The 23,185-nt window shown below is 42.4% G+C and overlaps 1 protein-coding gene across 1 annotated transcript in view; it reads left to right on the top strand.

The window, feature by feature from the left end:
- The window catches only part of KCNQ2 (potassium voltage-gated channel subfamily Q member 2), a 164,726-nt gene that overhangs the window by 95,600 nt on the left and 45,941 nt on the right, over positions 1-23,185 (top strand). The window contains exons 9-11 of the mRNA XM_084848417.1: positions 12,208-12,237; positions 18,230-18,298; positions 20,015-20,044. Of these exons, the coding sequence (XP_084704543.1) occupies positions 12,208-12,237; positions 18,230-18,298; positions 20,015-20,044 (129 nt within the window). The remainder of the gene's footprint in view (positions 1-12,207; positions 12,238-18,229; positions 18,299-20,014; positions 20,045-23,185) is intronic.

The raw sequence follows: 23,185 nt of genomic DNA, 5'->3' as shown, positions 1-23,185 counted from the left end.
AAACTTATCACAGCGTGCCACCGAGGGTTCCACCATCTCTCTCCCTGGCCCAGAATGTAACAGGCCGCGAACCACTCAGAAAATCTCCGCTGGACGACACTGAGAAGATGCAATGCTGGTGGAAAAGAACTGCCTCTTTGCCACCCTCACCGCCACAGAGTAGGCTCGATAGTGGGCTCTTACCTGTGTTCGGTCAGACTCAGCACAAGTTTTCCTCCACCTGCATTCTAGCCGTCTCCCCTCTTGCTTCGTTGCCCTCAGCTCAGGTGTATACCAAGGAGCTGGCTGGGCTCTGCTCAGAGGGAGAGGGCGCTTGGGCGCGATTGTGTGAACAGCTGTGGTATTCTCCTCCCAGAATACCCCTAGAACAATACTACATCATGTGATATGGTTACTGTGATGGAGGCTTCAGATGTAAAATATGACAGGTCTTGTGTGTCCCCCCCACAACACTTTTGCTCATCCTGTTTATTTATATAAAACAGCTATGCCTCTTTTTCCCGATTATAAATGTCCAAGGCGGCTCTACTCGAGGTTACCCTACCCCCCAAAAGCCTCCCCCTCCCCCTGGTTTGGGGCTTGTGCATACAGAATGTGGGAAGGGCATTTCAGTTCACCTGATCTAAAGCTGATACTCAGACCTATTCTGAGAATAATGTAAGAAATAAAAAGAAGTCCAAGTGATAAAAGCCTGAAACGTATTAAAGTGGGCTTCAAGGCAAACTTAAGGAATCCTTTGGCAGCCACCTTGCAGGACAGATTTATCAGCTTAAGGGCACAGGCCTATGCAGGTTTAGAGAGAAAAAAGTCCTACACACAATTATTATTATTATTATTATTATTATTAAATTTATTAATCGCCCATCTGGCTGGTCATCCAGCCACTCTGGGCGATGTACAACATACAATAAAACAGTTTAAAACAATAAAATTCTACAGTAAAAACATTTTCTAAAATACCCTAACCCACCCCAAATGCCTGCCTGAACAACCACGTTTTTAATACACGACGGAAGCTCATTAAAGAGGGGGCATGGCGGAGTTCCCTAGGGAGGGAGTTCCACAGAGTGGGGGCCACCACAGAAAAGGCCCTCTCCCTCATACATTTTATAAGAAATACATTCTTATAAAACCCTGACCAGTTTTCCCTTGGGCAATATTTCAGGAGTACTGTGGCAAATGAAGACCAGCATTTATAATTCTGATCCCAGTTCGTAACAAAAGTGGTGCAATAAACAAGGGCTATTGATTAGAGAGAACAACCCGTAACCAGTCAGTGCTGGAACAAATCTTTGTTATTCCTGACCACTTATACCCCCCGCAACAAATAATAAACTTCAAAAATAAATAATATGCTTAAAAATAAAGCACGTTATTTTTGGTGGCCATGTTTAGATGGGATGGTTTCCTTTGATAGTAATACATTATTTTGTGCCTTGAATTGTCTTTACAAGTCTCAGTTAATAGGCCAGCAGGATATTTTTGCACCGATGGTGTAGAGGGAGGTCATGGGGAATCCTCATAGTGATGCTTGGGGAGGGGAAGCTCCCAGAGGCAAGAATCCTTTCCAGAAGCCTCCCTAGCTTAGAAACCGGCTGTGTCATTTCCCTGCAGGCAGATGACACAATATGGCAATCCTGAGCTTAGGGAACGGGGCGGGGCGGGACAGTTGGAGTATTTCCCCAGATGCTAAATACAGTAAGTGATGTCAGTTTCCACATCTGTGGTTTTCACAATATGCAATGCGTCCCCGGGCAGCAATGTGCAGGCTCTCTTTCATTCTTAATGTGCTTATGTGAAATTGCAAGACATGCTCTGTGAAAATAACATGAACCAACCAAATCATGGCCTTACTTTGCTGCAGGTTACACAAGGGGTACATCCTCAAAGGTTACACTAAGGGTCTAATACCTGAGTTAGTTTTTCTTCATGCCCCACCACCCCATCGGTACTAGTGGTGGTTATTTAGGGATGCTTGAGGAAATCGTGCTTGGTGAATTCTGATACAAACTGACCTGATCCATACCACTAATACTAATAATTACTAATACTAATAATTAGTGGTACCAGATGAATAGATTGATGTGCTCTATGGGACCACTGATATAACCACTTTGTGGTCGCGTTCCTTCACACATGACTTATTAACCAGCAGAAATGTTCAGTGAGCTTCTTTGACACCTGCTCTGTGCCTGTGTCCCTTTAATAATATGTGGCAGGGGACCAGTTTGACATCGCATTTAGAGGTTCCCCAGTAGGGGAGATTCAGTAATCTGCCATATTCAGTTTCTGCCATGGGTAGTGCAGTTATGCTGGTGCAGACAAATATCTTGGACTCTCCTTGGGTCCAGCTCTATTGAGTTTGATTTCTATTGCAGAAAAAAAACCCAGCTAGATGTGCAAAGTCTTGAGCGTGATCCTCAGGGGAAAAAATGAATGAGATTAGTTATTTTGTAGAAACACACAATTTGTGTAAAAAGGTTGAAAAGGACCATGGTGAACCTGAGAAGCTGCATTTCTCCAACATTTCATGGTGAAGTGGGAGATGCTTCTGGGAGGTTGGACTGAAACCCCCTGTCAGTTTCACCTCTAGAGTGGAGGGGCTCCCTTTTATTAACTGAAAAAGGCATTCTATCTTGGAATTATCAACAAAGAAAGAAGGAGAATGGGAATAGAGGCAGATAAAGTCATGGATGCTCTTGAGAGGAAAAGTTAGCAGGATGGAAAAGGGACCAAACAACAGAGGTAACGCAAAGAGAAAGGATCCATGCAGGGCATTAAAGCACTACTCCACAGAGCAAGGAATGCTCTCCTTCAGTTCTCTTATTTCCAGCCATTCGCTAGATATTGCCCAGATGTAGGGAAGTCGGAGAAATCCGCAATGGAACCAAATGAGTTTGGATTTTCATTAATCCGACCCATGGATTCTGCAGTAGACCAGCTTTCCCCCTGTTGGGCCAATTCTGCAGGTTTGCGGACTGTTTTTCTAACTTTCCGAATTTTGTGCAAACGTTGTTGTAAAAGATACGCAAAATAAAAACAACGGGCCAAAAATGTGCATTTCCTCCATAGGCTAAAGAGTGAAAATGTGCATTTTGCATGTGCAAATTTGCACAAATTCAGAAACAAAAAAAAATCCAATTCCATCAATGTGCAGATGACAGAACGAAAGGTGCCTGACAATCCACGAAACGCAGATGGAATGCATTTCACACAATCCATACATCCCTATTCAGATGTTTCCAAAGTGGTCAGAAACTCGGAGGGTTTCATTTTAGATAAGCAACACATACAAAAGCTATGGTTTTCAATGCCAGTTTGAAGATATTCTGTACTTGTTTGATGAAACTCCAGGTGTGCAATTCACACAGTCCTTTCCTTTCTGCAGCAACCAGATCTTCAGGGTGATATTGAGAAGGGCACAGACTGTGAAGGTTTAACTTTTCTCTTTGTAATTAGGATTAATAACACTTGCCTTCAGAATTAATTAATATCTGGAAGCCACCGGAGAGCCTTTTATTACAGGCAGTGTTTTTCATTGTTACCAGGAGAGCCGCTCTGAGGCTACATTTTAAGCAATGTTATAGTAAGCTGCAATGGAGCCACCACAGAATGGCAGAATATATGGTACGCAGTTAGAGCAGATGAGGCAGCCATCCAGAGTATATATGGTTATTCATATCTGTCATGAAATTAAGTGTGCTGAGAATCTGGGGCTTTTTAAAAGGGGGGTTGCTAGGTCTCATGTTTGCAGGGAGAAGTTTTGGGAATGTTTATGCTGTGTATGTAGAATGCTTAGGAATGAACAGGATAATAAGAACCCTAGGTTTCCTTAATTAAAAAAAGAACAAATGTCTCATCCTCATGCCTGTAGAGCAGCATTCCCCAACCTGCTGCCCTCCAGATGTCTTGGATTATGCTATGCTGGTTGGGGGAGTATGGGAGTTGTAGTCCAACACATCTGGGGATTGGACTCAATGGTCTTATTGGCCCCTTCCAACCCTACTATTCGATGGACATTTCTCCTTCTGCCACGAATTCCTTCCACACTGCAGCCCTTATCTCCCAAATATACCAAAGTCCATTTCTCCCTGCCTGCAGCTTCATGAACACTTTCTCTTGCCCAGGCCTGGAAATTGGGGTATTTTATCATTTTAATCCTAAACGTCAACAAAGATTACTGTATTTACCTGCTTACATTTATTCTTTGTTATACTTCCTCTCCTCTGTCCTCCTCTTTGCTTCCCCTACATTGTTACAATTATTAATGTCAGTGTGTTGTAGAGGTTTGAGTGTTGGAATGGGACTGGGGAGACACAGGTTCTAGTCCCCACTTGGCCATACAGCTCACTGGATGACTTTGGGCCAGTCGCTGACTCTCAGCCTAACCTACCTCACAGGGTTGTTGTGAGGATAAACTGGAGAGGAGGAGGATTATATACATCACCTTGGGGCTCCTTGGAAGAAAAGCAAGATATAAATGTAATATTTATTTGTGATATTTCTATACCACTAGATATAATAAAATCCCTAAGCGTTTTACAAATAAATAAATAAATAAATAAATAAATAAAACAATTGGGACCTGTAACCAACTATTGCATTGTGGGGTGCTGTTATTCAGGATTCCAACCATTCCATTCCTCCACCCTTCTCCATTTTCTTTCCAACAGACAGTTTGCATTTCATGACCACTGAGCATGGTCAATTGTCACTGGGCTGTTTTGGGCGATTCTCCCAGTCCCCCCCCCCCCCAAGATGTTTTGTACTTCTGCAAACCTTTGGGTTTGCTCTAGCCTGCAGATACTTCCCTTTTGTTCACGGATGGTGGCATTTTGGCTACATAAGCAACATCACTCACAGCCTGAACATCATTTGATGCCCTGCTAATTTTGTTTTATCCTAAGTATTTATATCCCACTCTTTAACAAAGTTTTCAGGGCACCTTACACAATCTCAGGGCAGCTTACATGAAAAAAACCAAAACACTTTCCAAAGGATCTGTACATCTTAGGACATCTGACATTTTCAGGAGGATTTTCAGTGTCTGGGCTGTAGCACTATATACTGTAGGGGGCGAGGTATGTGTCACGTAACTGAATATTCCTCTGTATAAAGTAATCCCTTCCACATAGAAAACTAGCATGTCAGGTTTTAGTATAGCCTTCTCCCTGACATTCTAATTTTCTGTGTACAGGGAACTTTTTTTTGTCTGAAGAAGCATTTTGACCATGTGAGCCCCCACTTGCAGTCTGACATGGTACAGTCCAGATGCAATTTCACCTCTTCAGTGAGTACAAAGACAGACCCCAGTCTGTCTTGAGTAAGCTGCTTTCATTCTTTTTATCACTTGTGCTGTTGCTGAATAGGGCTTGCATGCATTATCTAAAGTATATGATAAGCAGGGGCGGCTGGTGACTCCTGATCCGAAGGGGCTGTGATTCCATCCAGGGTTTTAGTTACTGCCAGTAGGGTAGTAAACCCTATTATTAGGGTTACTATTACTATTAGGGCCGCGGTGGCTTAATGGTTAAGACGCTGAACTGCAGACTGGAAGGTCAGCAGGACAGCAGTTCGAGACCCGAGTGCCGCGTGACGGAGTGAGCTCCCGTCTTCAGTCCCAGCTTCTGCCAACCTAGCAGTTCGAAAGCAAGAAATTGCAAGTAGATAAATAGGTACCGCTTCGGCGGGAAAGGTAACAGCGTTCTATGCACCTCGGTGTTCAGTCATGCCGGCTACATGACCACGGAAGCGTCTTCGGACAGCACTGGCTGTTCAGCTTAGAAATGGAGATGAGCACCACATCCTAGAGTCGGACACGACTGGTTATTTAATTATTATTTATTTATTGCATTTATACCCTGCCTTTTTTCCCTCTTGCAAGGAACCCAAGGCGGCTTACATTATCCTCCTCCTCTCCATTTTATCCTCACAACAACAACCCTGTGAGGTGGGTTGGGCTGAGAGTCTGTGACTGGCCCAAAGTCACCCAGTGAGCTTCCATGGCTGAGTGGGGACTAGAACCCGGATCTCCCAGCTCCTAGTCCAACACTCTTGCCACTACACCACACTGGCTCACACTGGTTGGGGACACCTTTTAACCAAAACCCTAAACGGAATCACAGCCCCCTACTACTGATAATAAGGGGACAGGAGCTTCATAAGCCAGTATAACTATGTGTATAATAAAAGCAGCTGTGATAAAAATTGAGGCAAAATAGTTCTGTTTCTTATGAATGTGCATTTGATATGATATGCCAACTTAAAAGAGGCCAGATCATTCTGGTGAGAGCCAGAACTGAGAGCAAAAGGATGTGAATGTTTTAAGAAAGTGCTTGGTTAAATCTTGCTGAGGACGTTTGAAGTTGACATGTCTTCGTGTAAATGCATATTCACAAAGATCTGTGATTGTTTTGAATGCATTTTTCTTTTAGATTACAGCTGCAATTGTATGCAACGCTTATATTGGGCAATGTGTATGTCCTAGTTTATTTAGCTCCTAGTTAATTTATTGAAATTGGCCTTTTTGTTTGTACAATTTCGGGTTTTAAGTTGCAGTTAATTGCTACTTGCCACTGAATTCTGCCGGAAATGTTAATCCTTCACATGGATACAAGGTTCACTCTGCCTTGTTTGGTCATCTTTCTTCAGGTCATTCATGCATTATGATTTTTTTTTTAAGTGTACACCTACGATGTTTCAAATGGACATTTGAAAATGTAGTGTGAACAACAGACTAGTGGGGACAGCCTTGTATTTGCAGACATGTCCATTTTGGCTGCATAAAGTGTGAAAAACTCTCAGGATAGCATGAAAAACAGGTGTGTGTTTCCCCTAGGGATAGAAAATTTCTGGAAATTTTGAGGCCATGGAAAAAAAACACCTGTTTTTCTGGGGGTTGGAAAAAATGGAAATGTGGGGGAAAATTGAAAAATAAGCAAGACTTATTTTTGTAGCGCTTTTTGCAGATCTAAGGTCACTTTGTTGCTTTAAGACAACCTTCCCCAACCTGGTGCTCTCCAGTATTTAGGATTTCAGCTCCCAGCAGCCTTAGGCAACATGGCTAATGGTCAGGAATGCTGGGCACTGTAGTACAAAACATCCAGAGGACACCAGGTTGGGAAGGGCTGCTTTAGGAACATAAAGCAGCCTTTCTGTTCCTAACATTATTTTATGTATAACTTAGTTTGCTCATAGAATTATCATTATATTTTAGAACGTTTAAAAGTAAACTCAGTTAGTAAATTTGAATAGATTAGAACTACATTAAGTGACTGCTGCAGCATTAGAAGCACAGGACTCTATAGAACAAAACCCAAACTGTCAAGAATGGAAATTTAGTGTCAAGAATGCACAATGGTGATTCTACTTACATGTTGGGAAACTGAGCATAAATGACTATATGTAAAATATACTTTAAGTCAATAATTTTAATAAGCAATGAAAGAAATAACTATGCTGGGAATCTTACAGAGAGGATTAAAAAAAAAACATTGGTCCCCATGGCTTCATTATTTCCAGACATTTTACATCTCTAGTCTTTCTATAAAAATCTTCTTATTACATAATTTTTAGAAATGATTTTGGGGGGATTAAAGGCTGGGTAACAATATGTAAATACTTTGTCTTAAATTCTAGAAGAAAATATTTCATAACCCAAAGCTGTTCAATTTTTCCAATTTTTCAGAAAAAAAACAAAAATGGTCCTTGGGGGGGAAAAACGGAAGAAAAGAGAGTTTTCCCCTGAATTTTCCCCATCTTTTTTCTGGGCCTTCACATCTCTAGTTTCCTCACAGGGTTGGAGTGTCACTTTAAGGCTTCCTGCAATTCAGACAGACAAATTTTATTTATTTATTTATTTATTTATTCATTTCATTTCATTTCATTTCATTTCTATACAGCCCAATAGCCAAAGCTCTCTGGGTGGTTCACAAAAATTAAAACCAAATGGCACACAATAAAACAATATAAAATATATAGAACATTAAAACCACAATATAACAATACAACCACAATAAAACCTAGCAGCAGTGCAGGAATTTAAAATACAGATTTAAAACAGCAAAGCTAAAAGTGAGTCAAAGAGGGCACAGGCCTGCAACCTGGCTCTAAGGTAGGCAGTACACTTTGGTCGCTGCTGTCTTTTCCTCAACCCAGGTAGAAAACTGATGTTAGGGTTTTTATGAGCATTTGAATAGGGAAGCTTGCACATATGCTCAGGACCCTGCTTGCCTTGTTCCTGTAAGTGCTACCACCTCCCCCTTTCTGAAGGCCTAGTAACTTATGTTGGGACATGGGAAGGAGTCAGGCAGCAGCAGTGGGTGCTCCCAGAATCCTGACAGAGTGTCTTCTCCCACCAGGGGTGTGACTAGGATGACCAGTCCCAGAAACGTTGCAAATAGCGGGCTCTGCAAGTGCCTTCGAGCCTTATGCGAGCAACTGAATTGGGTAAAAGCTCAGCCTTTCCAGGTCGAACATGGGGATGCTTGTGCATCCCTAACTGGTATTGGTATAGCTTTTGAGTGTGTGTTAACAATGCATAGTTTGTTGTCATGCAACAGCTGGTAAGTGCTGTGAAAAAGGACTTGCACATCTTCTTGATGTATAATGCTCCATCATGTTCACCTTCATATTGTCTGCATGTTTAGTGCAAAAAATGGCAGCATGAAAACTGGCAGGTAAACAAGGCTACAGTGGCATTATTGTATTGTGTTTCGGGGAGGGGCTTCTTGGCTTGAATCTGACCTGTGTCCATATGCACACGCACATTTGCACGCTATTCTGTGCTGTGATGATATGTTGGGGGTGAGGCAAAATGCCTGGGATGTTGGAGTTCTCATCTCCGTCACACAGCCTGTTCATCGGTGCTGCCTCAGGTAGAGTCTGTTGCTATGGCAGCACAATCATGTTAAAAAAAAAAATCTGTAGGATTGGGAGCCTGCAAAGAGGGACGGAGCTTTAAAAAACACCAGCACCACCAAAAGATGGTAGCCAATTGCTGGGTCTTTTGAATCTTAAAAGCCAGATTGGAACTGAGCCAGCCAACTGGGGATTTCTCCAGCTCTTCACAACTACTTAGGCCAAATCTTGGCTATTCAAACTGATTAACAGTTATTTCCTTCCCTCCAGGGAAAACAATTACCTATCATGGTGAATATTCCCTGACAGTGGTGACCAAGGGGAAGGGCATGCCTTTGAGGAATCAAAGATTGGCTTCGTATATCAGAATATGCATATACGCTACCCTAACTGGATGGATCTTGCTTATTCTCAGGGCCTTCACTGATCATTGTATTTGGAATCACAAAAGATTATACTGGAGAGTATTTTGTATATAGGCAGGTTATAAATATAATAATAATAATAATAATAATAATAATAATAATAACAACAACAATAATAAAGCATGTTGGCTGGCTCATTCACTGGAGCTCTCTGGAGCTCTTTGCTCTGCAGGGACTCTACCATGGCATACTTTGTTCTGTCTTGTTCTGCGTGAATGCACAGTGTGCAATCTGCTTGCAATACTGCAGTCTAAACTGTGTGGGACTCACCTTGTAGTGGGAATTTGGACTAGAAGGTCTTGCTGTGCTTTCCTAACTCTGTCTTCTCATGCATATGTTGCCGTGACTGTCAGTGAATGTCAGCATTCACAGGGGAATGCTGACAATCCAACAATCCTGGATGAATTTTGTGAAGGCCTAGCATTTCCACCGTTCCCAATACGGCCAAGTGAATGTTGACCATCATATTGAGGTGACTGTCTGTGTTCTCAGGCATTCATAAAATGAATGGTTAAAAACTGAATACTGCCCTGCTGGAGAAGCTTCCCCTTCAAAAGCTACTGGGAAGGTGGTGAAGGCAAGCTTTGATGTTGGGGGAAAAGGCCTCACACACGATCCCAGGGCTTGTATGCAGTCAAGGCTGTTTCTAGGGGGAGGCAAAGTAGGTAGTCACCTAAGGTGCCAGGAGATCCAGGGCACCAAGTGATCCCCAAGCAGTCAGCAGCAATAGTGACCAGGCAAAGCTTAGCACACAGTCAAGGAAAGTGTTGCACTGTCCAGCCTGCAGCTGTATGCCATTTTAAATCACGATATTTTCCCGAGTGTGTGAGGCAGCAAGCTGAACCAATTGGCTCACTAAGTTTGGAGGGTGTGCAGCCAATGAGGACCTCAGAGTGTTTGGATGCCCCATGAGCCCATTCCATGCTGTTCAGGAACTAATAGTGGTAGTATTGTGGGTGTGCTAAAATTCTACCCTGCCTGGGTCACCAAAATACCTTGAGATGGCCCTGTAGGCCATGGGGAGAGGAGGGTATGAGGCAGGAGGGGGAGATGCTGGAAATCCATGCAGAAAGGCGGAATGGTGTAAGGTGGTTGGGGAGATGGGAGACTCAAAGGTTTGGAAGCCTGAAGACCAAACTTGGATGTGATAGCAGCATTTGACCCATGTATTAGGACTGGATTGCTGCTGAATCCCTTCAAATGGTGCTTTAAAGTTCAGTGATGATAGGGAACCTCAGTGCTTCTCCTTTCATTCTGAAACTGCTTTTTGTTAGAGATATTTTTCCAGGTAGGGTGACTGGAAATAAATCCTGCTTGGATGAACATGGCTGAATAATTTTTCTTGGGCGCGGGGGGTGGGTACAAAGCACAGGTGGGGGGAAGGTTCAGCTCTCCCCTCTCCCATGCCCATGCTGTTCTCCCCCCCTCCCCGCACACGCACTCATGCACGTGCACACACACGCACACACATTATAGGGATTTAGCACACCCCTAGTTGGATCATGACAACATCATGTCTATTAGCATCTTAAGGGAATCAGATGCCCAAGTAAGTAGTAGGTGGATGGGAAAATCCTCATGTAGAGCTTGTAGATAGTGGGAGGCACTGCAGAGAGCTGGGTTTCACATATTTGTTCAACTCCTCCCTTAAATGTTTAGCTTCAGGTTTCTGATGGGTATATATTCAAGATCTCTCAACAATTAAGGAATAACTAATCTGCATTAAGTGATCCTGAGTGTGCTTTCTTACTTAAGAATGTAAGTGTCTTGCAGGATTAGTCTGTTGTTCATTGCAAGTATTCCAGCAACCAGCAGATACTAGCTAGTCCACTGAAAATGAGAGATGCTCACAACATTATTCCTATCCAAATGTTTGCCTCAATTTCAGGGTTCCAAATATCTGACCTTGTTTCCAGAATGGCATTAGTGCCTTAACCACCCACCTGTCGTTCTTCTGTTTTCGATTTTGAGACTCTGTTCAGACTGCCATCCAGGCAAAATTTTCCAAGGTTTTCAGTTTGTGGCTTTTTAAAAAACAGGTTACTTATATGCACCACCACACATGCACATTGATTAAAATCACAGTACAAGAAGGAATTGTGATGAGCTTCTGCAGTCATATCAAGATTCATTTTTGCACTGGTTTAATTAATTCACATATCTGATGGTGCACATTAGTAACTTGTAAGCGGTGGGGTGGGTGGCACTGGGAAGACACAAACTGAGAACTGCAGCAAATTGCAGACATACCAGCTCCAGAATAAATTTTAGAAATTCTCCATAGTAAAAGCTAGCTGGAGTGGGCCATAATGAATTGGTGGAAGAACGAAGGAATGGAATGCTGGAAACCTGCTTATCCCTACTGGAAATTGGCCAGTGGACCATGGACTATGTTGGCTAAGAAAAAGTATTTTTGAAGGGAAAAGTTCAGGCAAGAGAAGGGTTTAACTCCCCTGCCCATGTGGCTATGCTTGTGCTCTAAAGCTCCTCATATGCTCAGGGATATTGCTTCATCGTAGTTTTAGTACCTCCTTTGCTTTTCAGTGATTGATGCAGGTCATAACCATGATGTTCTTAGTTATGAGTTGACCCCAAAGTATGGCTATCCAGTCATAGGCCAGAGACCAGTTTTTAGAGGAAAAATTAATACTACTCAATACTGATCGATTCATTAATTTTAAACCATTATATCTTGCTGTTCTCCCAGATGTAGGCCTCTAAGGCCGATTGATAGCTGCCTGCTGAGTCTTTTTCAGAATTTATGTGCTCAATCGAATATACTTAGCTTATATGCTAATTTTCTTCATTCTGTTTCTTTTCCCCTGCCTTCCTTTTCATTTTTTTTGTCTTCCCCTTTTCATTTACCCCCCTTTTTCATAACCTATGTTTTCCTTTTCTTTTTGAAAACACTCGAAACCAAAAGCTCGCAAACGCAAACCTATGGTGCTTCCAGGTATGAAGTGCATGTAAATTGAAATTTGTGTGTCGTGTTGCTGCTCCTTGTTTTTTCTTTGGGAATGAAACCTGCTAACCTGCTAAGTGGTTTTTTTTTTTGGGGGGGGGAGACACAAAGGGGAGACTCTCTACATAATACAGTAACAAAGCCATATGGCTAGACCCAAAAACTTAGTGCTGATAATTGCATTATGTAATTCCATCCACTTTCTCTGCAAACATGTCAGATCTTGTTTTGCATAGCAAAAGGGTGACAAAGAAGTTAAGAAATGGTTCTTTCAAATTAAGAAGAAAACTGGTGAGTATAGAGGGCTGAATCTAGCAAATATTTTAAGCATCCTGAAATAATGCAGCTACCAATAGTAACCAGCTTTCCCTAAAACCTAGTACGGCACTGGGTCTTCACCTTAAGCTTGGCCTGTGGCTTCCTCCCTTTGCCCACATATGAATAAACAAACACATCTTACTGTTTACAGGAACAACCAAATTATTTAAAACTGGGCAGTCCTTTTAAATGTGTTTTACATTTTTGTCAATTGATGGCTTTTGTACAGTATCCCTGCTGATTCCTTCTCTCTTCTATGTATTCCCTTTCCTACTGACCTTTCTCCCCTCCATCACAATCTCCACATTGTCTCTTTCTCTCCTCTGTGTAGCCACTGAACATATGCAACTGCCTTGTATCGACTCAGACCATTAATCCATCTAGCTCAGTATTGCCTAATCTGACTGGCAGCCACTCTCCAACATGTGGGAGAGGGGTGGGGAATATCATAGGTGGGACAGGTGCTCTACCACTGTGTTCCCTAGGGTGCAATCTTATGCATATTTAGAAAGAAAAAGTCCTCCAACTTCCAGCATTCCCCAACCAGCCATGCTGGCTGGGGAATGCTGGGAGTTGTAAGATTTTTTCCTGTCTAAACATGCATAGGATTGCACCCTTAGTCTCTAACAAAGTTACATTAAAACTGGCCCCCATACCTAGTCCTGAAGCTGTGTGGCTGCCATCAGAAATTCATGTCCTCATCGTAGGGTTCAATGCAGCCTTGGAAACGTATAAAGACTTGCAAGGGATTAGTCTTGTTTTCTTTTGGAGCGAAAAAAGAAAAAAAAGCGAAAAAAGACCAACCCAGCTATTCTAACAAAGTATTTACGTGCTTACAAAAGACATGGAAGTCATCGTGCATCCAGTGTTCAATTTGTAAACTGAGAAATGCCAGGGTTCAGAAGCCATACCTTCTGGTGTAGAATATCTGGTCCTTATTTTCAGTTATATGGAGATTGGGTGCAATTTACTCAGCTGTGAGGGAAAAGCATTCTGGGTATGATTAAGGTACTCTTTTCTCTAGTCAATCTGCAAATGCAGAGGGGGGAATCAGTCCTCCATTGAAATGCGCACAATTGATGCATATATTTGGGAAAATGTACATAAAACAGCATAGTGGCACTAGATTCAAACTTCTAAAACAGATTTTATAGATACTAGTTCAGCTCCCATGTATAAATTAAGCGTTGAGATGCATGTGCCTGTTGTTGAAATTCTAAAGGTGAGCCAAATATGCCAAACTGGGAGACATGTTATGTGGCATGAACCTGCTACAGAAAAGGAGAAACAGAGCTTAGAAAATGTGTTAGCTGGAACTGTGAGACTGTTATGTTTAAGCATGAGAATTTTTACATGCAACTATTATCTCACTTCCTATCTTTCTGACAGAGCCCTGTAACTGAAAACATCTTATGGCTCTTATCAAAGTATTTTAAATTGTTCAGTAGATAGTGGTTTTGTTTTGCCCTCCAAAATAGGAGATATAAAAAATATATCTTCTAGTGGCCAATCTAGGTTTGTATAGAGGAAGTATGCAAACTTTGAGTTTCACACAGTTCTTCCTCAGACTACCTGAAAATGGAAATTGCATAATATGGAAATATATGTTGTCTGATTAAGGGTCCTATGACAAACAAAATCATGTATACTCCTCTACCACCAGCTTATATAAATTGGTGTCCAGTCTTTCCATCCTTGGAGCCACCTTGCAACATGGGACAGTAACCCTATTCAGGCATTCGCCTGCTCATACGTAGGACAAAAGCATGTAGGGGGATGTGGGTGTGCACATAAGTCCTTCCTGTTGTGTCCCTGCATGCCTGGCTTCTGGTTAGAACTTTGCGTGTTGAGTGTGAAGGTTCATATAGGGCTCTGAATGCAGTTAGAGTGGCTCTGTGATCGGAAACCCTGATAAGACAGGATTCGCAATCACAGTATCTCTATAAACAAGTTCAGCTGAACAAGCTTATAGACCCCTATACAGACCTTTGCGTTCAACACATAAATGTCTAACCGGAAGCCAGGCAGGGCTTACATGCATGCCCATATCTCCCTACACACTTTTGCCATACATGCAAGCAGGCAAACTCCTGAATAGAGCTAGTAACTCTGTCTGTGTGTCTGTGTGTCTGTCCCCTTTTCTCACCTCTCTCATACTCACCCTCACCTTTTCTGTTCACCTTCTCCCCCCATCCCCTTTTCTGTTTGGATGAAGACAGATGTAAGATCTGTAAGATGTAAGATACAGTGGGCTATTCACTCACAATGTGAACCTGGATTTGCAAAGAGCATAACAGATTTACATTCAGCTAGGTGAATGCTGGATCAGTTGTCATATGGGCTGTCGTGAATCAGGTAGGTTGTCCATGTTTCCTTTTTCAGTGGCCTAGATGTCTGTCCTTCTCCTTCTAAATAAATAAACAAACCACATAATGTTTTTTAAATGGTAAAACTGCTCCAGGACAGGGGACAAGGGAAAGTGAGTTGCTGACATCTCGGGCACTAACCATGAGGCATTGTCCCCAGCTGGCTTTTCCTCATTTCAGAATGTTACATTTGCCTTCATTCTTTCTCCATCTCTCTCCAAAAGATGTTAGTGGCCCCACTGGTACAACCCCACCTTAGGTAAGGTCATGATGAACCAACTGTAAATTATGACTCAACAGTTGAAGAATAATGCACTGTTATATATTCCTTCAAATGGATTCAGAGAGGATTGGTAGTTTTACTTCCTCAAGCAGTTTTTGAGTATGTATAGAAAGCGCACTGGAAGCCAGGATTCGCTGGAAAAATACTAAGGAAGATTTAAGGAGATATTTGTGCATTTTAGCTAATTGCATCTGGAAAGAGCAATCCTGATCCTCTCTTTTTCTTACTGTAAAATGGGTAGGTAGCTGTGTTAGTCCCACAGAATATAGAATACAAAGTACGAGGTAGCTTCCTTGTTAATCATAGACAAACATTCTTCAGGATAGTGGCATCCAGCTCTATCATCTATCCCTTCACTTGACCTTTCCTCTCCCTAATCCATTTCCCCAAGTTGCTATTTCCCCTCACTTCCCTGTCCCATCATTCTCACCCTTATGCTCTTATAATTGCTTTATATAACAAATACAATTAACCCTTTGTGGTGTGTGCACGTGTGCATTTGTGGGAGTGTATATTGTTTTGTATAGCCCGTTTTGTGTTTTTGTGTATTGTAGCTGATTGCTTTGAGGCATGATCCAACCATACTGACCTCGCCTTGATAATGTGTGTGCTTCCCAGTAATTGGTCACCTGTGTTCCCTTTGCTATGAGCAGTGAGCAACTGTAGTATTTTATTCTACATGCTATAGCAAGAAAAGCAGATTGTCCTACTTAATGAAAACTCCATGAGTAATGCGCATAATAAAGCCAACAGAGGAGGCAGGAATTCTAATATTTGCTTGTGTTGGGCTGCATGCACTGTATTCTGGAGACTGTATGAATCCGTGTGCCTAACTCTTTTAGTGAAGCATGTTCCTTGCAAACAAGATGATACCTCTTCTAGAAAGAGAGAGAATATTATAATATCACAGAGTTCAACCACACAACAAAACCAACTGGGCTAGATTAACCATAGAGAATTCTTCGACAGTTTCTCTAGTTCTCACTTCCCCCATTTCTCTCTGAGCGATGCATTAGAATTAATTCTGAAGTCTTGTTGGTGAATTTTAAAGTAATAATGTTCAACTTGGCATATTTGATGCTTTAACTTTGTATTTTCTGCCAAATACATCAGTTATTGGGAATGTTGAATGTGAGTTCTTGCTAGGAGAGCTTTGTTTGTGAATCTGCCCCCCCCCATTAATTTCAGCTCTAAAATCATGTATACTGAAATAAATCCTGCATATGTGTATCCCTTTTGCCAGCATTTGGTAGAGGCAGTAAACAAATCCCAAATGGACTGGTGTATTTCTCCTTGTGCAGCAAGTATCAGGTGTTACGTCCCCCAGGAATTCACCTCAAAACCATTGCTCTCATTTTTCAACCAGGCCGTCTCAGCTGGCAAACTGTTCAATGGCTCTCTTCACACTTCCCAGCCAGTTCAAAAATCCCCAAATGTCCCTTCTCTTTGGAACGAAATGTATGCAGATGAACTGACACTAGACTGATCTCTACCAACTTTGTCTTATTTTGGTTTTCTTCAACTCATCTTGCCCGGAATGTAGCCCAGGATATATTTTATTGGCAATGCGCAGAAGAGGGAGAAAGGACATTAGTTCTTCTATAGCCTAGCAACCACTGTGGAAATGGAGCGGTCATGCAGATACCATGTGGCCTCGAATGAGGGGGAAGTCCTCAGGCAACGTTGCTTAGCAACCACCACTAGACAAGGCCTGTAGAGCCCAGCATTTCCATTTCTTTTTCCATTTCCATTTCCATTTCCAGGGCAGGGCTTTTGTTCCTTTTGTTAAGAACCCTGAAGAAGACAGCAGCCAACTTCCATCATAGCGTTGCGGTGATGGGGGAGAACTGCAGCTGATATTGAGCCCTTAAAAGAATGGAACCCCAGTCTGACTTTAGAAGTCGGATCTCATATGAGTGTGAGAAACTTTGAGGAATTTTTGTGGGTTCCCACCTCAACACTTCAGTCCATCTATTCCAAACCACTAAATCACACTAGGTCTTTCACCGGGTAAACCGGTTATGACACCCTTCCAAATTCCCCAGCAGTATTTTTGGTTTTTACAGCATGCTCTTTATGCTAAAGATCTTCCTTTGATTGCTGGAGCTTTGCTATCAGCCTTGACCTCAAGAAAGAGATTTATTTATTTATTTTTTTAAAAATCTGGACCACCTTTCAGGGCAGGAGCCCGCCCAAGATGGCTTAGAACAATAAAATAGACCAATACAATTTCATAAAACAACCGTCTAAACAAAAACAACAACATACACGGTCAGGGGAAGGCCAGAATAAACAAGTAAGTTTTCAGGGCCTTCCTAAAAGTCTACAATGTTGGGGCCTGACAGACTCTAGATAGCGACCGATTCTAGAGGTGTCGGGCCACTGAGGAAAAGGCCTTCTCTCATGAACTTGCTCATCTAACTACCCTCAAAGGTGGGCAAGTGAGAAAGGCCTTTGTTGCTGTTCCTAAAGTGTGGGCAGGCTGATATGGGTGAAGGTGGTCTTTCAAGTAATTTGGTCCCAAACTGTTTAAGGCTTTAAAGGTCAAAACCAGCACTTTAAATGAGGTGAAAGGAGCTTCCAGAGGCCAGACAGGCCTTTAAGCCAACCATAGTGTAAAAAGAATGCTATAAAAACTGAGGGTATGGTGGGAAAGCTTTGCTGGTAGACTTGACCTCCAGGCAGCAGCAGTGTGACACATCGGTGACTGCTGTGTTCAGTATTAAAAAGCACTTGCAGTGATCTTTCTCTCTGCAGGAATTAAAGTCGAAAGAATAGAGACACAACCCTCCTGCTATTTTTGCCTCCTCACCCCTGTTTTTAGGGTGCTTCTAGAAATTGCCTCTGCTATTAAAAGCTGTTCCTCTCTTTCTGTATTTGCAAGCTATTGAACTGGGAGAATTGCAGGGGAGGGAAGTGGTTTTCAGGATGGGAAGTTGCTATGCCTTGCCGCCCTCTGTTTCTCTCTTCCTGAATATGACTTTCTCCCCTCTCGTTTCTCCTCCCTCCAATTTAGACTCATTCCTCCTTTGAACCAGCTGGAACTCCTGAGGAACCTGAAGAGCAAATCTGGATTAACTTTCAGGTTAGTAATATTGCTAGGAGAGGCTGCTTGACAAGCAAAATAAACAGAGGAGATGAGGGTAAGAACCCCAAACGAAGAACGTAAGAAAAGAAAACAAATGTCACTGGGTGCCAAATTGACAATTTATTGAATTGAATAATGGGTTGTCTTCAAGGACTGTATAGTTTGGCAGTTCTCTCAGTATTTCTTGAGAGGTATTCCTGACAGACCTCTTGGCTGAAATAGGAGATGGAACAATTGCCTTTGAAGAAGATACATTGGTGACATGCATTGGGTAATTTCATTCAGTATAATACATTGTTTGTTCAGCTTGAGTTTGAAGTTCGTTTCTCTTGCCTCCCCTAAGTTGTAAAATATTTCCTTTTCTATACAGGCTGTTTTGGGGCATTTTGTCTCATATATCACTTGTTCTCCCTCCCTTCCTCCCTCTCCCCCACCAAGGGTTTCTTAAGCATTTCCTTCCAAGAAATTTCAAATTCTTTTGGGGACAGTGGGGGTGGGAACAGAACTCACATTAGAAGTCACTATGACATTGAGTATTCTTAATTTCTTTTCAAAGGACCGATTAATGCAGATTAGTTAGCCTTTAACATGTTTAAACTACTACATTTTTCAGCTAGTCTGGTTAATAAAGTGATGGATTTTCCTTCTCTTCCACATGGCTTGGTTGGGAGAGAGAAGTTCCTCAACTGCAAATGAACTACACATAAATTCAGACAAGATTTAAGGGGAGCTGTTTTCTACCTGAGATTTAAGTTCCATACCTGTATGACAGTAACAGGGAATTTGTCCCTTCATGTTGTTTCAAACATGGGATGCAGGAAGGGAGGATGACTCTTTTGTGTAAGCAGTAATGGGATATCGTCTTGGTTCAAAACTTTGCATACACTCTGTTGTGCACACAGCTTGTGATGAGCATGGGCTTCCCCAGGCACTGAAACAGCGGGGGCAGCCCACTATTCAGTACTGATGCATGCACAGACCTGTCCCTGACACTTCAGTAAATAAAGAAGCCCTTATGCACACAAGACGTTTGAACACACACGGGAGCCTCTGCATGCACAGAGAAACCCTAGATCAGGCTGACTGTGTAACATCCATTTATAATGATAGATACATATCATCCTAGCAGTACCTGTGTCTCAAGTGATCCAACAATTGTATGATTCTAAATCAGGGCTGGCCAACTATTGCGGGAGGGGAAGGAAAGGAAAGGAAAGGAAAGGTTCCTCCTGTGCAAGCACCGAGTCATTGCTGACTCCTAGAGGGACGCTGCTTGCGCTGGCATTTTCATGGCAGACTATAGCGGGGTGGTTTACCATTGCCTTGTTATTCTGTTATTCTTGTGGTTTTAATTGTGTTTTAATGTATTTGGTTTATTGTTGTTTTAATTAAGTTTTATCTATGATTGTAAGCTGCCTTGAGTGCCATTTTCTTGGTAAAAAGACAGGGTACAAATCATATAAATAAACAAATAGCTGCATTGATTAAGCTCCATGGTTTGAAGAAGATGATTCTGAAAAGTGCTCTTGCTTTACCTAGGCTTTGTCTTATGTGGGCACCTTTGGGCACCTATTAGATTTCCTCTATATAGCTTTCAGACTCCTGCCTTGTCACTGTGTTCTGCCTGGCCCTGTCCTTGTTGTCTTTAACTGTATATGTAGAACCCCTTTCTCATCTGACTCCATTGCTAATGTACTTTTGCTTTTGTTTAAGGAAAGAGCAGCAACCTGAGCCATCTCCAAGGTCTGTATGTTTTCAGAGAGTCCATTCTCATGCATTCTCACGTCTCTCTCTCTAAGTTTGTGTTCCCGTGTGTCATGCGTGTGATGCTCGTGGCGACAAGGAGCTGAGAGCCATTCAAATAAACATTGTAAACCTTCAACTTGCTCGTCCCGTGCTGTGAGACCTATGTCCGCATGCCTTGTACATACCCGTAATGGTGGTCCTTCGATCATGTTTTCCTTCTTTCCAATGGCAGTGTGCCATTTAGCTGAGTGGAGTCTCTGGAGCGGGGGCTGCGGCAGCATCAAAACCAAGGTTGAGATGTGGCATATGTACACTCAGAGAGCTTCGGCTATTGGGCGGTATAGAAATGAAATAAATAAATAAATAAAATAAATAAAATGGATAGAAAAACCTGGGTTGTAAATGCCCTTGGGAAGTGCTGGCATATCTCCACATGGAAAGTGGAAGGGGCTGATGCAGTGTTACGTTGCCCTTTTCAACTTGCATTTCCCAAATTGAGGGTTTAGAGTGATAAAGAGGTGGTGGTCATTCTTCGCATTCCCTTCTTCCCTCACCTGTATTTCTGCCTTTCTTTTGGTCCCAATAGCAATGAAAGAAAGGATATTCATGTACCCACCAACATTTATCACACATCATTGTTTTACAGTAAGTAGATCCTCACTGTGAGGCAGAGAGCAAAAGGCATATCAGTTCTGTTTCCAAGGGGTCAACTGGCTAGCACACCCTATTAAAAAGCTATGAAAATCTTAATTTCAAAATGTACATTTCCTGAACACACTGAAAACTCATACACTTCCAATACGGTAAGTTGGTGCTCATCATAGTGCTGCAGATCAGGCATGAGACTGTTGTTCTGACAGCTTCAGCCAAGTCTAGCACGTGAGCATCCACCGGTGCAGCTTTGCTGGCAACTATAACTGATGCCAGCCACTTCCGTAGCATGGACGGCATGTGGAGAAAGCACAGCTGTGGATTGCCTTCCTGCTATCAGCCTTTTGGACTATGGGCCATGCAAAGTTGGTGCAATTGTGTCCATAGTAGGGAGCTGGATAAGGGTGTTTTCTACATGCCAGGCTTATAGAATAATGCTTAAGTTGCTGTGACACTGTGCAGTGCAACTAATGATTTATGAGTTCTGTGAGTGTTAGATCCTGCAAATGCGTATATTTTTTTGGGCTCCCATGTGCATCTAGCTCCCAAATATTGTCATTTGCAGAATTCCTGAAGTCCATAGATTATTTATAAAGTTCTCAGATCTGATTTTAAGGCAAGAAAGGTGCAGAGTATGCTGTTGTATTGAGCCAGCTTGGTACTCAATAGCAACTGGCATGCTGAAGTGCAAAGTCTGTTATATATCTAATAAAGCCAACAGAGGAGGCAGGAACTTTAATACTTGGTTGTGTTGGGCTAGACACTTTCAGGCCTTCCATCCATTTTTTTACTTCGGAGGGATGTAACATTGTTCCCATTTTTTATCCTCCATTTCTTTATCCTGTCAAACAGGGGTTGGGAACTGCTGGCATTTTGGCTGGATATTGTCTGTGGTGCTTTTAGATCTGGCCTGCAGCTTTCTCTCCTCCACCTTGGGAAATGGAGAGAGAAGAGGAAAAAAGCAGGGGGGGAGAGAAGGGGAGAAAGAGATAGATGGGGGTGTGGAAAGATAAGAGGAGGAAGACAGAAGAGGAGAAAGAGAAACATAAGGAAAAAAGAGAGAGAAGAGGAGAAAGAGATAAGGGGGGCAAGAGGGAAGCAGACAGCAAATATATACATATAAGATGGAGAGAGAGAGAGAAAGAGAGAAAGAAAGAAAAGATGGCAGAAAAAAAATGGGTGGCCCACTACCAGTTCTGCTCCCAAGACATTTCTCTTGAGGGAATGTGGCTCAACATAAAAAGGTTCTTCACCCCTGCTGTAAAGCTTTGAATGGCCCTCAAAAGGTTAGTCGTGTAGGAACTGTGTATTTCCGTATTATATGGTATTGTTGCAGACCATAATCCTAAATACTTAGCTGTTAACTCTGGTTAGAGGTTTTTCTTTTAGTTTTGGCTTAGGAAAAGAGCTATGATTTTTGACCACAACCAAAACTGGCTTACCAGTTGGTTATGGATCTGTGTTTAGAACCTCTTCAGCTAATAATTGTGTTTGTAGAACTGCTAGGAGATATTAGTTTCAGAAACATCTGTGGACCAGATTAGATGTCATAGGGGAGGGCAGGCTTCTATTAACTTGTGTCTCCCCAGTAATATTTAGTAAAATAAATGCACAATGTCATTGTGCTCAGGGTTTTCCTGCCACCATTTTGATTCCCTGGCTGCTGCTTGTGGGGGCAGGGGAGAGGGACTCTGAACACAATGATGTGACATTTATTTTACTAGAAATTACTGGGAAAATGTGAGTGCAATGTTGGTTGGTGGCAGTCATGTGGCCCACATAATGTCTAGTCTGGCCTTATGACGTAGCTGTCTGACACTTGCAAATGATTCAACAGTTTCAAGGAACTGCTTGCAACAGGTTGCGTACATCCCAGCCACAGGACAAAAGAGGTGCCAGCTTTATTTATTAAATTTATATATGGGCTTTCCTCCAAGGAAGTCAAGGTGGTATACATGATTCCTCCCCCTTTTATCCTGACATATACTCTGTGAGGTGGGTCAGGCTGAGAGACAGTGGCCACCCAGCAGGCTTCATGCCTTCAAGATCACCCCGTGAGCTTCATGACCAAGTGGAGATTTGAACCTGTGTCTCTTCAGTATTTATTTATTTATTAATTAAATTTATTAATCGCCCATCTGGCTGGTCACCCAGCCACTCTATTAGTCTGGCACTTGAACCACTACAGTACACTGACTGTCTTTTAAATACATCAACTTCTAAGGGCCTCTTCATATTTTGGAAGTCATTACTGTGCAAAGGAGGGATGGTGCTTGTCAGTGGAGGCTGGTGGTTCTGAAGTCAGTGGGGTGGCGAATCTACTGCAGGTTTCAGGCAGAATCAGTCAGAACTCTGAAGGAGTTATCCAAGGTGCTTTGCATCTTGGGTAGCTCCTTTGGAGTTCTGACTGGTTCTGACGCACCTTGGGTAGCTCCTTTAGAGTTCTGACTAGTTCTGACTGAAACCCGGAGTGGATTCTGCCCCACT

The sequence above is a fragment of the Heloderma suspectum genome, chromosome 4 (assembly GCF_057233095.1).
Source record: "Heloderma suspectum isolate Gila_16-S chromosome 4, 16-S_ref, whole genome shotgun sequence".
In the NCBI taxonomy this organism is placed as follows: domain Eukaryota; kingdom Metazoa; phylum Chordata; class Lepidosauria; order Squamata; family Helodermatidae; genus Heloderma; species Heloderma suspectum.
Note: the sequence above shows the minus strand (reverse complement) of the source record. Positions and strands in the feature narration are given on the sequence as shown.